At 42.0% G+C, this 14,779-nt stretch overlaps 1 protein-coding gene across 1 annotated transcript in view; it reads left to right on the forward strand.

Annotated features, from left to right (window-relative positions):
* Positions 1-14,779, forward strand: part of LOC140897313 (uncharacterized) — a 97,089-nt gene that overhangs the window by 27,490 nt on the left and 54,820 nt on the right. The window contains exon 3 of the mRNA XM_073310217.2: positions 13,163-13,362. Coding sequence (XP_073166318.2) covers positions 13,163-13,362 — 200 coding nt within the window. The remainder of the gene's footprint in view (positions 1-13,162; positions 13,363-14,779) is intronic.

Genomic DNA, 14,779 nt, shown 5'->3' on the forward strand with positions numbered 1-14,779 from the left:
TTGTTTGAAATGTAAAACACTATATTTGTATGTGATTGTTATTAGAATTACCTTTGATCTCCTGCTGTTCTCTTCTTTAAAAGTTTTCCTTAGAATGTTGTGACTTATATATGTTATAAGAGAGGGATTGGATGGCTCAGAGAATTGGTAATGGATCCAGAGCTGTTCACTTCTGCATCACCCCTCTAATTTAACACAGGCTGGCAGTGACTGAAAGTTAATCTAATGGCTGTTTGGTAGTTTATGTGAAATCGATTCGTGGTTTACATGCAGTTCCAACAGGACAAGAATTCACATTCTAAACAAATCTCTGGGCCAGATCCTTAGCTGCTTTTAATAATTGCAGCTCCAGTGACTTCAATGGAGCAATGGTAATTTACACCAATAAATGACCGTCAATCACAGCTGGCACTAGTTAACGTGTGTTGTCAGGCTCAATATAGATGACAGTGACTCAGTGAGGAGGGAGATTATGGGCAGATTCTCAGCTGGTGTAAACCAGTGTCATACCATTGAAGTCAAGGTAACTATACTGATTTACCAGCTGAAGATCTAGCACTAAATGCCTATAGGTGGCCATGTCAGGTCAAGTTTGAGCCACAGTTAGAGCAGTTAGAGTTGCTTGCACCACTGATGTCGTGCTGTACCGGGTGTTTGAATATAAAGAGAACCTTAATATTCAGGGCTGTCAACGAGTGTTAACTTACAAGCAACAAAATTTACTGATTTATTTTAAAATCTTGTGGAAAAAATTCTAGGGACTAATTCTACTCCCACTGAAGTCTGATGTGTATGAGATATTGTGGTGCTATCGGTAAAATATAAGTGAAAGTCCTAAGTACGTGTTATGAGATCTGTCCTTTTCTTGATATGTATGCATTGTCCTGACAGATACTCAAATGTGAGTTGCATATGTGTGATAAGGAGAGAAAAGGTCCCTATGAACACAAATAAACTCTGCTCATGAAAAGCAGCAGTATTTTGCAGGGGTAGCCACAAATGCTGCAATACCACTCCTGGGGTGAACACATATTTAATGTAAAACAATATTGTTACCTAGAATTTAAGCTTTCCAAGGAAGGGGCTTTTGGTCCAGATTTTAAAAGATATTTAGGTGCCTAAAGATGCAGATAGGCATCTAATGGGATTTTCAAAGCAGGATTGCTGCTTCACAGTTGGGGAATATGATCCCTTATCCCTTATACTTATATTTGTCTTTAAAAGCACCTAGCATACAATTGATGCTATATATTTATATATATCTATATATCAAATAACAACAGGGGTTATAAGAAGGACTATACAAGTAATCTAATAATGTGTGTACTACTGAGGACTCTTGACACATACATACAAATTCTTATGAATGAATATTGTATTGTGAAACCCTAACTACATGAATTGCAGATTGAGTCTTCTGTAAGCTATGCTTGGTGGCGTCATTCAATGGAAATAGGGAAAATCCAGAGAACAGGAAGGTCCTCAAACACAACACAAGTGGATCATTTCCAATCATCAGCAGGTGGGAGCAGGAAGGATTGAAAACTTGCACAGGAGTGCATGCCCCCTGAGAGTGTCAGAGTCTGTTCTGTTGCGGACTATCCCTCCTGCAGGATTTTGAGGGTGGGTGTAGTTTTGGGGAGGAGCAGGAGTAGGGAGTAGTTGTGATAGCACAGAGTAGGCGTCAGCAGTGGATCTACCATGGTGTAGATTCACTGATCGTTGATCCTGGAAGAATAAGGATAAAGCAGTAGAGTTGGTGCATCACAGCTCGGGAGCAAGAGTCCTTTTCCCCACCCTCAGTCTCATCATCAAGCTAGATTACTTAGGTTTGGGACAGGAGAAAGGATTTGGTTCACAACGAGTAACTGTATAAAGTGCTTCTCATGTAAAATATTAGCTTAACTGCCTAGTAAACATATAATGATTTTAAGGAAAATCAGTAAAAACATGTCTGCAAAGGACACACCAACCTGAGGACTACAAGGGAGTTTTAATTAAAATAGCAGGTTAAAAAAAAGTGTGATGCAATATTATTATTTCCTAACATATCAACAAAGTACAAACGCCTATTTTTAGTGCAATTTTCTAAATGAAAAAGTAAACATTAATATCTTCAGAGATCTTACTGATCCAGTATGATAATTTAGAAAAATAACTCTATTAGGGATAGTTATATATGCTTTTTGTTGGAAATGCAATCACAAAATGTGCATATAACTGCAATCTGTAGATAGATTAAGTAAATTAAATCACTCAATGTCTTTTTTCAATAGCTCTAAAGTTAAAAGTAATTTGCAAAGAAAATACTCAGTTTCAATTGGTTTGTAATATCTGCTAATGATCTTTGGAAAAATTTCTGATAACACACTGGAATTCCCTCAGGGACAGGATTTTGAATAAGTGGATTTTTTAAAAGTCTGAGATGTCATTAGCTAGTGATTTCTTTGAAGTAAAAAGCTGTTAAAGAATAAATTGCATAGGTATACAAGTGAACAGGACAATCATTTTTATGAATAATATGCATTTTTCCACTGTGCTTTCTGCCCAGAAAAGAAATCATTCAAAATATAAGCTGCTAACTGATATAAATATATAGGAATCACAACAGTGTAAGCATTTGGTGCTTATTTTACACATTTATTAAATCTTTACATATATTTAGAGACTGCTGGTGTAAAAACTCTAGTGTAGGGAACAGTTTTGATCCTTTTCACTGTTTTTTTCTGGTAAACAATTTCCTTAAACTAGAGGGCCTATTAGTGGTTACTGCATAACTCCTCTGAGCTGTCACAGTTCTGCAGCAGCCCACCTCCACCATTTCCCTAGCGACAGGGTATAAGACTCCTCCACAGTGCCATATATGGCCTATCGTGTAGTTGGTATTGAGGGGAGTGTGGTCATGGGAAAATGGAACCTCCTCTGCTATTCCTGCATAGGGAGATCGTAAAGGGACACAAGTGGTCTCCCTCATTCAGCACCAGAGTCTGCTGACATCTCCTAAATGGATTAGATGGGAGTACTGGCCAGAAGCCGCCCCCCCGCCCTCCTCCCCATGCAGATAGTTGGGGAAAGAGGAACCACACAGGCACTATTGACCCTCCAGCCCCCTCCCACTCACAAACACCTGTTTCATCCAGGTGCTCACTGAGTTCTCCTCCAGTCCTTGGCCCTCTTTTTTCCTGCCCTGCAGTTCTGTGGGGGCTATTACAGCACCCAGATCGCTGCAGCCTCTGTGACTCCTGTGCAGGGACAGAAAGGAGACAGGATCTGCACAACTGTGGTGAATGGGATGCAGAGACATACTTTGCATAAGCTCTCTAGTCTTTTCTGGGCCTCTGCAGTTCCTGTATACAATGGCTCCAGACCTGCACTAGCCTGTCCATCGTTGGGCAGATCAGATGGCTGTTGACTTTCCATACACAGGACTTCTGTGCCACTGAACATTTGTTTGAGGAATATTGGAACCTATTCATTGCTATACCTGAACAGACACATGGTCCTTCAAGTATGGTGTTGTGACTCTGACAAAGATTACAACACCATAGCTGATGTTTCAGAAGCAGCTTATCCCTCTACATAATGTACCTAATTGTGCAATGCTTTATAGAATCATAGAATATCAGGGTTGGAAGGGACCTCAGGAGGTCATCTAGTCCAATCCCCTGCTCAAAGCAGGACCAATCCCCAATTTTTGCCCCAGATCCCTAAATGGCCCCCTCAAGGATTGAACTCACAACCCTGGGTTTAGCAGGCCAATGCTCAAACCACTGAGCTATCCGTGGTATCATGAGGGCAATGTCTTCCTGACCCCAATTTGTGACTAAATTATGCCATGAACCATTGGGATACTTAGCCATAGTAATGTAATCCTAGCTAGTCAAACTTTCATAGATTTACAGGCCAGATGGGATCATTATGCTCATTTAGTCTATTATCCTGCATAACACATGCCATTGAATCTCACCCAACTTCTGAAATTGTATTTCTTTAAATGTCTAGTCATTTAAAAATCTTATTAAGCTATTTACTTCAGTAGTATTTCGCAGCAGTGAGTTCCACAAATTAACCATGCATTGTTTAAAAAAGTAATACCTCTTATCCATTTTAAAGATTTCATCTTGCAATATGGAAAAAGTTGAAGGGTTTTTTCTATGCCTTTAACTGAGCTTGATGATGATGATTGACGAATTATTTATATTACTGTTAGTGCCTAGAGACCCAAGCCGACATCAGGGCCCCATTGTGCTAGGCACTGCGCAAATACATAGTGAGAGACCATCTCAGCCCTGAAGGGCTTACAGTTGAAATGGAATTTTCAAAAGAGCCAAAGTGACTAAGGAGCACAAGACTTACTGAAAGGCAATGGGACTTGTGCACCTAAGTTACTCAAATGTTTGAAAATTCCATCCAAAATGTGAAAACAACAGTCCAGAAAGAAGTTACTTGCCCAGGGTCACCTATCAGGTTTGTGACAGAGTTGATTCATGGCAGGGGCTCTGGCAGGTGAAAGTCCTCCCAGAGAGGAGGCTGCAATGATGCAGAGTATCTGCTTTATAGCAGGCCCATAGCTGTGCAGAGCAGCCACAAGAATGGTTAGGGTTCAGTGCATCTTGTAAACTGTCTCTGGCAACAGAGGTCTTATGAAGCACTGGTCACAAGCAGTTCTCCAGATGGAACTGTCATGGTGCAAATTTTATTTGCACCCCCATGGGGTAGATCTCCCCTGCAGCATAGTCCTTGTGTTTTTAATCTCTTCTCATGAAATTCCCCTCCCCTTTGCCTTTCATCATTTTTATTGCCATTTTCTGGACTTTTTTTATTTCTGCTATCTCTTTTCAGGGATGAGGTGACCAATCTTCAGTATTCAAAGTGAGGATGTACCACTGATTTATATAATGGCATTTTAATATTTTCTATATTATTCTCTTAAAATTGTTCTTGCTACAACCCCCATACGATTCTCTTTTTAATTCTTTGAACTACACTGCCTTTTAACATCTGTAGTTTACTCAATCAGATTTTGACAAAGGAATAAAAGGCTTCATCTTTCACATAGGATTTTATTTATTGTATGAACTGTAGAGAAGAAATTGGTTATTACTTACTATTTAAAATTCATGGCAATATAGTAACAATTGGGCAAAGATTTCATTATCAGTCCTTATTTTAGTGACCTACATTTCCTGTAAATGTAAGCGAGGATGAAAGTTGGTATACGACGTCTCAGCTCAAGAGTGTGTTTTGTGCATATATATTTTGCCACATACATACATGATTTTGTTCACTAGACCATGTGCATGTAAATTAGACCAAATTAAGTCCCCTGTATGTGCTTACTATACTTACTGTTTTTTAAAAAGGTCTGTACTACATACCTATTTATTCAGTTAACCAGAAATAGAATCGAATCCTGATCAATGGATAAACTCATTGCAGCAACATTCTGTTTTTCCACCAGCTGCATTCCTGCTTTAAGAGGTATTCAAATAAGAGGGCGCTAACATCTTATGAAATATCTTTTGGTTTAATATCTAGAAAATGTTCATTTAACTCTTCTGTAACTGAATCAATTTTTCCCCTGAAATGTATTTTTAGGTGCTTGGAAGTTTCTTTTTTTTCTGGTCTCTAGCTCCCTTACATGTATTTCTGAAAATACGTGCTTATTTATCTGAGAGGTTCCAAAGCATCTTTCCCCGCAAGCATACACATGGGTTAAAATCTCTTTACCGTATTGAGGAAGTAGTTCTGGTTTGTTGGGTAAGTAATACACTCATGAAAATCCTTTGGGAATGATTGGGTTTTTCCCTTTTAAAACAGTTCAAACAGGAAACAAAGACATTGACACTGACAAAGACAGGGAGGGCTCATTCCAACTCCCACTGGAAACATCCATCGACTATAGTGGATGTTGGATTGGGCCCAGAGAAAATAAATACATTTGAGTTAACAATGAGTTTATGGCACAAGCCAGGAAAATTACAGACTCACATAAATTAGCAACGTACAAACCTTTAGGACATCCAGTCCAGCTCCTTGCCAATGCAAGATTGTGTCCTGTAGCATATTTTCTAGTGTTTTGTACATCTAGATTAAATGTCCCAAGTGATGACGCTTCCCTAGGGAAACGATTTCACTGCCTAATGGATCTTGCTGTCAATTTTTTCCCCTTTCTTAATGTCATCCCATTACTCCTAGTTATGTTCCCTTGAACCTCCTTAAATAATTCCTTTCCTTCCTTGGAGTTATTTCCTTCAAGTATCTTTAGACTATTATAATGTTCCTCTTAGTTGTCAGTTAGCCAAGCTGTGTATACATATTTAGCTCATTTAATCTTTCCTGATAAATCAATCCCTTCTGTCCCCTGGTTATTTTTCTTGCTCTTCTCTCAACACTGGTCTAGATTGTCAGTTTCTTTTTGGTGATGAGGTGTCACGAGGTGCTGTTACTGCTCTGAATTAAGGATTGATTTTGCATGGTGCTGAGCACCAACTGTCTTAGTTTATACACTCTGACACTTTGGTGGTGACTGTCCTAAAATTCCTATACAGGCAGACAGAGTGACAGAGAACCTTTTGCAAGATCATTCCCTTATCTTCACTTTTTTTTATTCTGTTGGTCACTATTACCTATAGTCAGGAGTGCAAATAGGGAGGTACCCTCTAGTACGCAGTCTCGGCAAGAGATTTTTACTGGGTATGGGGTACCAGAAAGACTTGGGGCTAGCTCCTCCCTCCAGAAGGTGTGGGGGTGGTGCTGCGCTCTTCTCCTTAAGGGAGCAGAACATGGTTAGGGAGGGCATTCATTCTTTAAATGGCTTTAACAGCACAATACATATGCTAACAAATTTAAACAAAGGCTTTGTTTAAGTTTGTTAGCATATGTATTGTGCTGCTTTAGGTTGGTCAGGAGTCCTCAAGAGGGGAGGGGTGCAGGGGACGGAAGATGTTTTTGATTCTGTTGCTGCCCATTGGTCTGAATTATCCATGACACCCATACTGCATCACATCAAGTCCAAACCATTAGAGGAATGCCTCTGCTTGCACTGACCAGAGGATGTTTGGATTCTGATGTCAGCCCAGTTCTGCAGCCTGATAGGAATCAGGTGTTGTCCCCAGTGTACATAGAATTCTTCTTTGCAGCCAAACTAGTTTAACATGCATTTTGTTAACTGGAACTGGAGCAGCAAAACAAAGAAAACAAATGCCTCATTTTCCAGCTTTCTGGGTGAGAGAACTATAAGTGAAGATTATAATGTTGGACACTGATGGCCTTAAACCAGCTACCTCAGGAATCTGCCAAGAACTTTCCTGAAAATATGTTCCTCATCTTAGCAACAGATCTAAGACTTATCACACATCTGCTCACCTTTATTCTAATGAAGCTCCTTCTGATCTGACAGCTCAGGCATTGTCAGTTTCATCCAGAACAATTTACAAACTTGGAACCTAATCCTGTAACCCTTAATCATTTGATCAATCCCATTGAAGACAATGGGACTATTTGCATGACTATGGACCACTTTTGTGGACTAGTAAGAGTTTTAGGAGTCTGTTCCTATAAAGGAAGTTGAATCCCCCATTGAAATGTAGTGTTTGGTACAATACCATAAAGCAGTTTAGGATACAGTTCTATTTAAAATTTGTCTTTTAATAAGTCATACATATGCTGAAATGGCTCCTCACCCAACTCCCATATAAACAGACTGAAATACTACGTATTTTGGGGGACAGTGAGTAGTTAAGCATGTTGATGTTTGTATATACAAAGGGGAGTGTCGGAGAGGAAAGGGAGAGCGTGGGGGCCCCGAACTGGGGGTGGGGCAGGGAGGAATCACATGGAGGGTCACCTGGAGAGGTCACATACCCCCCTTTGCTTCCCTCCCATGAGTGCAGTACCGGCAAGAAATTATTTCTACTTGCACCATTGCCTATAGTAGTTGAAACAATCAGTCCAACTGGTTTTAAAAATAAACGCTCACCATTATGATTTTCTTTTTGACACAAAAGCGTGAGATAAAAATGACAATGTCCAGCTTTCGGTGTTTTATTTTAAAATCTACAACTATTGAACATATTGGCTTGTCTAGTAAATAGGTGTAAGTGCTACAAACAACACTTCTTCAGTGCTAAACAGATCTTGGTTGTAATTGCATGTCTTTTCCAGAGTTTTCTGTTGGAGTGGGGGAATATCATTTTCATCCACACTCTTTAAATTTTCATTAAGAAAAGCTTTGGCTACCTGCAGCCTCATCTGGTCATGTTTAATGGTATCTGCTAACTCCTTCTTCTTTGTACCAGCAGGGGCTTCTTTAAATCGGTCAGCTGTGTGGAACATTGCTTTCGTGAGTTAATATCTTTTGGATCAGACTTTTAAAATAATGGCTCCCAATAAGTTCATTTATACCTTATTTATATAAGCCTATTTACTTCCTTTAAGCAATTCAAACTGCTGTCAGCATAGAAAAAAATTACCAGTAAAAGTGATGATGGTACAGCTTGTTTCACTTTACCCTGTTTCACCTAATACAATTCAGAGGAGACAGTATTGATGAGCTATTTCTGTTGGTTCATTATGCTGAAGTCATCTTTCTAAGAGGGTGGGATAAATGTTCTTTGCTGATTTGATTATGCTGCCTATTGCCTTATATATTTTTTGCATAAAGTCTTGTTTCATATGGGCACTCCATGGCCCAAATCATTAAAATATTTATATGTGATAAACAGAGTCCTGTGTTTTGTTTTTTATTTATTCCTATGTAGGGTATGGCTGACTTATTATATAATAAAAACAAATTTACAGTAAAAACCCATTCTGGAGTTACCTGCAAACTATGACAATGTGCATGTTTATGTGGAAAATATAGACATACACGCGCAGATTCAGAAGAACAAATTAGGACATGTAATAAGTGGGTGCAATTGCCAGCTGCATAAGTGGAAGCTCTATAGCTGAAGCCAGATAAAAATTTGCTCCATAGAAGACAGGTGAGAACCTTTGGCCAGTGAACACTGACAGGCAGCCATATGGCATGTCTGGATAGTGGAGGCCACTTTTTATCACAGCTGGTTAACAACAGAGGTGTGCAAACTCTAGTTCAGTTCAAAACAGACTTATTTGGCAGCGTTAAGTTAGGTTGGGTCTGACATTCACAAAAGCTTTGCTTTGAAAGAACCCATTTCTTCATGTTTGAATCTCATTGCAAACATCCAGCTACAATTAATTAATCTCTGTATTGCCTCTGGGTTTCCTCAGGTTTATGAACATTTACATGGGCTCACTTATGAACTATACTAAGCCAGCGCCTGCAAGAAAGAAACAAAGATGAGGCCCCTCTGATGCATTGTTTGTGTGGGACTGCCATAAAAGGAAACAAACCCTCTCCTCTCTCAGTTTCTCCACTCTCTGCCTGGCTATACAAATGGAGATTCTTTCAGTCTGATTAATAAAATGGGATGAAATGATATTTTTGTTTTTAAATGGATAGAAGAGTTCAGCTAAACACAGACCGTATGAGAAATGACCGCTCTGCACCTTTAAGCCATGGGGGGAGGGGGATATTTGGCACGCTGGCTGAATAAAGGGAACTGTACTTTATGGCTTAGTGGGAGTGGGTGAGATGAAAACTGTTGCAAAAGGGCTCAGTGTGGTCACTGACTCATCCCCTTGAAATGAGAGGTTTAAAAGGGACAGCCCTGTGCCTTAGCCCTCCCTTTTGCATGGAGCAACTTGAGGCAGCACCCACCCTTCCTCTCCCTTTAGGTGGTAAAATACCAGGTTTGGTCCAGATCTGCTGTGGGCATTACGCTAGCCGCCCCTTTGTTAAGGGGGGCTGGGAAGTAAATTTCCCCTTGCCACCATATTGACCCAGGTGGAGTTGGGGTTTTTACACTTTCCCCACAGTTAGGGTTGTGAATCCTCCTGTTTTTGCCAGGAGTCTCCTGGAATCTGGCGCTATCTCCTGGCGGCTACAGAAGCCAAACAGGGAGATTTTAGGATGCGAAAAGTCTGGTGGTGCAGTTGGGTTAAGGCAGGCTCCCTGCCTGCCCTGGGCCTGTGCTGCTCCCAGAAGTGACTCACACTACCCAGCATCCCCTGGGCGGGAGGCAGGGGGCTACGGATGCTGTCCCGTCCCGAGTGTTGACTCCGCAGCTCCCATTGGCTGGGAACTGCGGCCAATGGGAGATGTGGGGGTGGTGCCTGTGGGCATGGGCAGCGTGAAGAGTCCCCTGGACCCCCCACAGTGGCTGCAAGGACATGGCAGCCACTTCCGGGAGCAACACGGGGCCAGGGCAGGCAGGGATCTGGCCTTAGTCCTGCTGCATCGCCAACTGGGAGCCGCCTGAGATAAGTGATGCCCAGCCGGAGACCGCACCCCTCACCCCCTCCCGCAGCCCAACCTCTGGCCCCAGTCTTGAGCCCGCTCCCAGAGCCAGCACCCCAACCCCTAGCCCTGAGCCCCCTCCCAGAGCTAGCACCCCAAGCCCCTTCCTGCACCCCAACTGCCTAGCCCAGCCCGAGCCCCCTCCAGCACCCAAACTCCCTCCCAGAGCCTGCACCCCACATCCCCTCCTACACCCCTGCCCCAAGTTCAGCCTAGAGTCCCCTCCCACACTCCAAACCCCTTGGCCCCAGCCCAGTGAAAGCAAGTGAGGGTGGGGGAGAATGAATGATGGAGGAAGGGAGGATGGAGTGAGTGGGGCGGTACCTTGGGGAAGGGGCGTGGAAGGGTGTTTGGATTTGTGTGATTAGACAGTTGGCAACCCTACCCACAGCGGGTTTCAGGAAGGGCTCTGTGCATGCCTGGCATGAAGGGTAGTGGGCCATATGTCGCAACTCATTATGCAAGTGTAGGGTGGACGTCCAGTGAAGATACTCCATAGGAAAGTATACAGTGACCGGATAATTGGCTTGGAAAAGGTCTTAAAAAGAGGTGTTTGGTAAAGGAGTGAATGGGGATGGGTGGCAGTTGGGGACTCCTATGGTTGGTACGGCAGGGATCCAACCTCCATTATTATAGCCCACCTTAACTCTCCTACGAAGGGGGGTAGATGGTGAGGTCCCAGCAATGGATTTGCTGGAGGGACCTGGATGAAAAAAGAGGGGGAGCTGGTAAAAGCCCCCAGGGTAATTATGGAATAAACATAGGGTTACCTGCCCTGTACACTTTTACCTGCTGGGTAGTCTCAGACATCTAATAATAAAGTTATGGCCTGATTAAACCCATGTCAAATGTCTTCTGTCCTCCTTTCGGTATAGTCAGACAATGAAGGCTTTGTTCTGCCAATCAGGGCCACAGGAAAAGTAACATGTGGTTTTGCCTCTTATGAGGCTTCCCAAAGAACACACATTGAACTTGAAAGAAACCAGCAAAGGCTCAGATTCTTGATGGAAATCCAGATAGAGCAAATGTATTTTTATCTGAATTTAGTGAAAAATTACTGAACACAAAAAACCTGGAGCAAAACATTGTTGGTTCATGCAGGGCTAAATTAAAGTAGTCTAAAAGGTGCAAGTGAAATTTATCACACAGCTCTAGTTAATAACAATACTTTACACTTGTATAGCACTTTTTATTCAGGCATCCCCAAATACTTTACAAACATGAGTTAATTGATCCAATCAATATGCTTATGAAGTAGGTAAGTATCATAGTTCAATTTACAATGGGCTACATTCGGGAGATTATTGCCATCTTTTTTATTATTGATTATGTATAGGACAGTGGTACTGTGTGGGCACACACTATGTGAAACTGGAGCAAATAGTACTAATTTTTCCTTAAAGTGATACCTTGAGCAGGGAAAAGAAACAACATTTTAAAAAAGATGAACACTGGTAATATCACCAGTGTTAAAAATACATGGCAGCACTGAGTGCAGCTAGAAACTGGATCTACTTTACCCTTTCACCTGAGCAGCCCAAAGGAATTAGGGCTAGATTTGAAAAGCTGTTTAGATGCCTAAAGATGTAGATTGCTGCTTAGTGGGATTATAAAAGTGCCTAGATGCCCAACTCCTATTGAAATTAATGGGAGTTAGACACCTAGGCATCCCACTGGGCACCAGTCTGCATTTTTAAACACCAAAACATCTCTAAAAATTTAGCCCTTAATCCTGCTTCAGTTGCAAGTGCAGTGGAACCAGTCTGCACCCACTTCGACGCCCCAGAGATGGGGTAGAGTAGAGGAGCCGAAGGATCACGGGCTCACCTCTGCAAGTGGTATTGCTCCCCAGTGGCAGTTCTGTTTTCTCTATTGGCACCACCTGATGCTCTCTCGGGCACACCAGCTCCAGCACTGCATCTACCTACCATCATCACTTGAACACTATATGCCCCTCGCCATTGCTATTTCCTCCTCGCCGGGGCTCACCACCAGTTATTGGAGAGTGGCCAAGAGCAACTCCCTGAGGTGAACCTCTGTTGTGCTTTCATCTTCCTCTTCTTGGCAATGAGTCTCCATTGACTGTCCCGTGACCCTCTCTCACTCAGTGCCTCAGTCAATGCCTTCATCCCTTCCAGCAGCTGGTCCCACTCTTCTCCACAGCTAGCTGCTGCTCCCTGTGGTGGTTATGATTTATATTCAATAGTGTCCAGGGAGCCAAATCAGTAGCAGGGCCCCATTGTTTAGGTGCAAGCACATACTAATAAACAGTCCCTGCTGTAAGGATAAGGCCTTTTCTTGTAGCCATATTGTAGAGTCTAAGGCCTTTGTCTGCAGCCATATTAGGAGAGCAGTAGCCATTAGCCAAGAAGCATAAAGTTACATCCTCACATTCCATCTAAATTACATTAAAACAATGCAATATCCAGCTGTTAAGGCGATCCTCCTAATAGCACCCACCATCACCCTATAAAGAAACAGATTTTAAGATGGTTAAAGAAAATTTAGTTTGATAGCATCCTGTCTGGCAAGAAATCACTTATCAATGGTTGTGGTTGTAAAAGCCTCATTTCTGTATTGTTTTATCTTCATGGTCCCCACTTCTCTGCCACTTATCTGTCTGGTCTCTGTCTGGTTCTTTGGTTGTTTCTGTCTGTAATTTTGCTAGGTGTAAATCAATTAAGGTGATGGGGTATGATTGGTTAAAGAATTGTTTTAGTAAAATGATTGGTTAAGGTATAACTAAGCAAGACTCAAGTTTCACTGTATAAACTGCAGTCCAAGAAGGAGACCAGCAGAAGGAACAGAAGAATAATAAGAAGGAAAGACCTGGAAGAAGAAGAACTCACCTCTAAGACACAGCCTAAGATCAAAGTTGTTAAGACTCCTCTGCACGACCGTGATGTGCAGCAACCAGAATCCAGACTAGAGGACCTTGCCTGGCCAACAGGGAAAGTCCGCCTGCCTGATCAGGATTGGTGAGCATAGCATTGTATGCTTAGCATGTGTATTCTGCTTGGTAACTGCTAATAGAGGTTAAGGATATTACTGTGTAAGGCTTTTTCACTGGTAAAAGGTCCTGCAAACCAGCTGAAGGTTATGCCCTGAGCCCTAGGAATGGGCTAAGGATGGGTGCCTCAGTTAAGAGGGTTACCGTAAGCCCTAGGAGCTGGGTAAAGGTAGGTGCCCTAAAGTGTGGGAGTAACAGAGAATTTTGTATGGTTAATACATGCCTTCAATAGCAGTTGTGCCACAGGAGAAGCCACCTGTCTGTATCACCCTACACACTCTTACCACCTTGCTGTTGGTGACAGGCCTCCTTGTACTTACCTGATGTATTTCCAAAAAGCTCAACTACTCAAGATCACCTCTCTCTTGCCATGGAATCAGATGGCACCTTGGCTGTCAGCTACAATTTTAACAGTGCATCAGGGCCCAGAAAGGCATGCCTAACATTTGGTACCTTGTTGTCCATCTGACACCTCCCCTTCCCACCTTTTTCTTTTACCTTCTCCTCTCCCACAATCTCTTTTGCTCAGATGTCCCTCTCCTTCTTGCACCTCATCTCAGTGGCATTGGAACAAATTTGCTGAAAGCCACTGAGCAAAACTGTAAATCTTGGATATGATGGAAACCACTTCAAGCCAGGGGGTGCTGCCGTATCCCAGCACTCCTAGTTCCAGCACCTCTGCCTCATATTTCCTCCCCTCCTGCCTTCCTTAAAGAAATGATGCTCACATAAGCCTGAAGGAACTTTAACTCCTAAAACCTACAATTTACAAAGCTAACTAAAGCACTGCGACTAAAAAGAAACAAAACTGAATTAAAACAAGGGAAACAAAACTGTTATGAGTCTCTATGCGTGTATGTGTGACAGAGAGGAGTTACACTGATTTATACCAGCTGAGGATCTGGTTTAATGCAAATGTAACTATTTTTATAAGCTCTCTTACAATCTGTCTTCAAAAATCACCGCCTGTCTCTCAACTAAAAGCCTACAATAAACCAGTCAAAGATGTCCCACATCTTATATTTTGTCTAGTTCCAGCCCTAGTATCATCTGAAAACTGCCCAAACATAATGAGCTCACAGGGGATACAAAGAGCAGAACAGTAATAGCCTGTTTTGCTTGCAAGGTTTTGGATCTGAATGAACCCAAAACTTTAAGTGAAACTGAAGGGGTATGAAACCACGCAAATCCAAACCATCCAAAATATTTGTCAGAAGCGAGGCTAACCAAAACCAACAAAATTGACTGATCTGTTTCTCATAATCCTCTACAGTTTGTACCAGCCACAGAAATGTAGTTTCAACAGCAAGTTACATCAATTCTACTTTTGTCCGACAAACCATTATTTTAATTGTTTTGGTTTTATATTTAATTTCTTCCCCATA

The sequence above is a fragment of the Lepidochelys kempii genome, chromosome 1 (assembly GCF_965140285.1).
Source record: "Lepidochelys kempii isolate rLepKem1 chromosome 1, rLepKem1.hap1, whole genome shotgun sequence".
Taxonomy (NCBI): Eukaryota; Metazoa; Chordata; order Testudines; family Cheloniidae; genus Lepidochelys; species Lepidochelys kempii.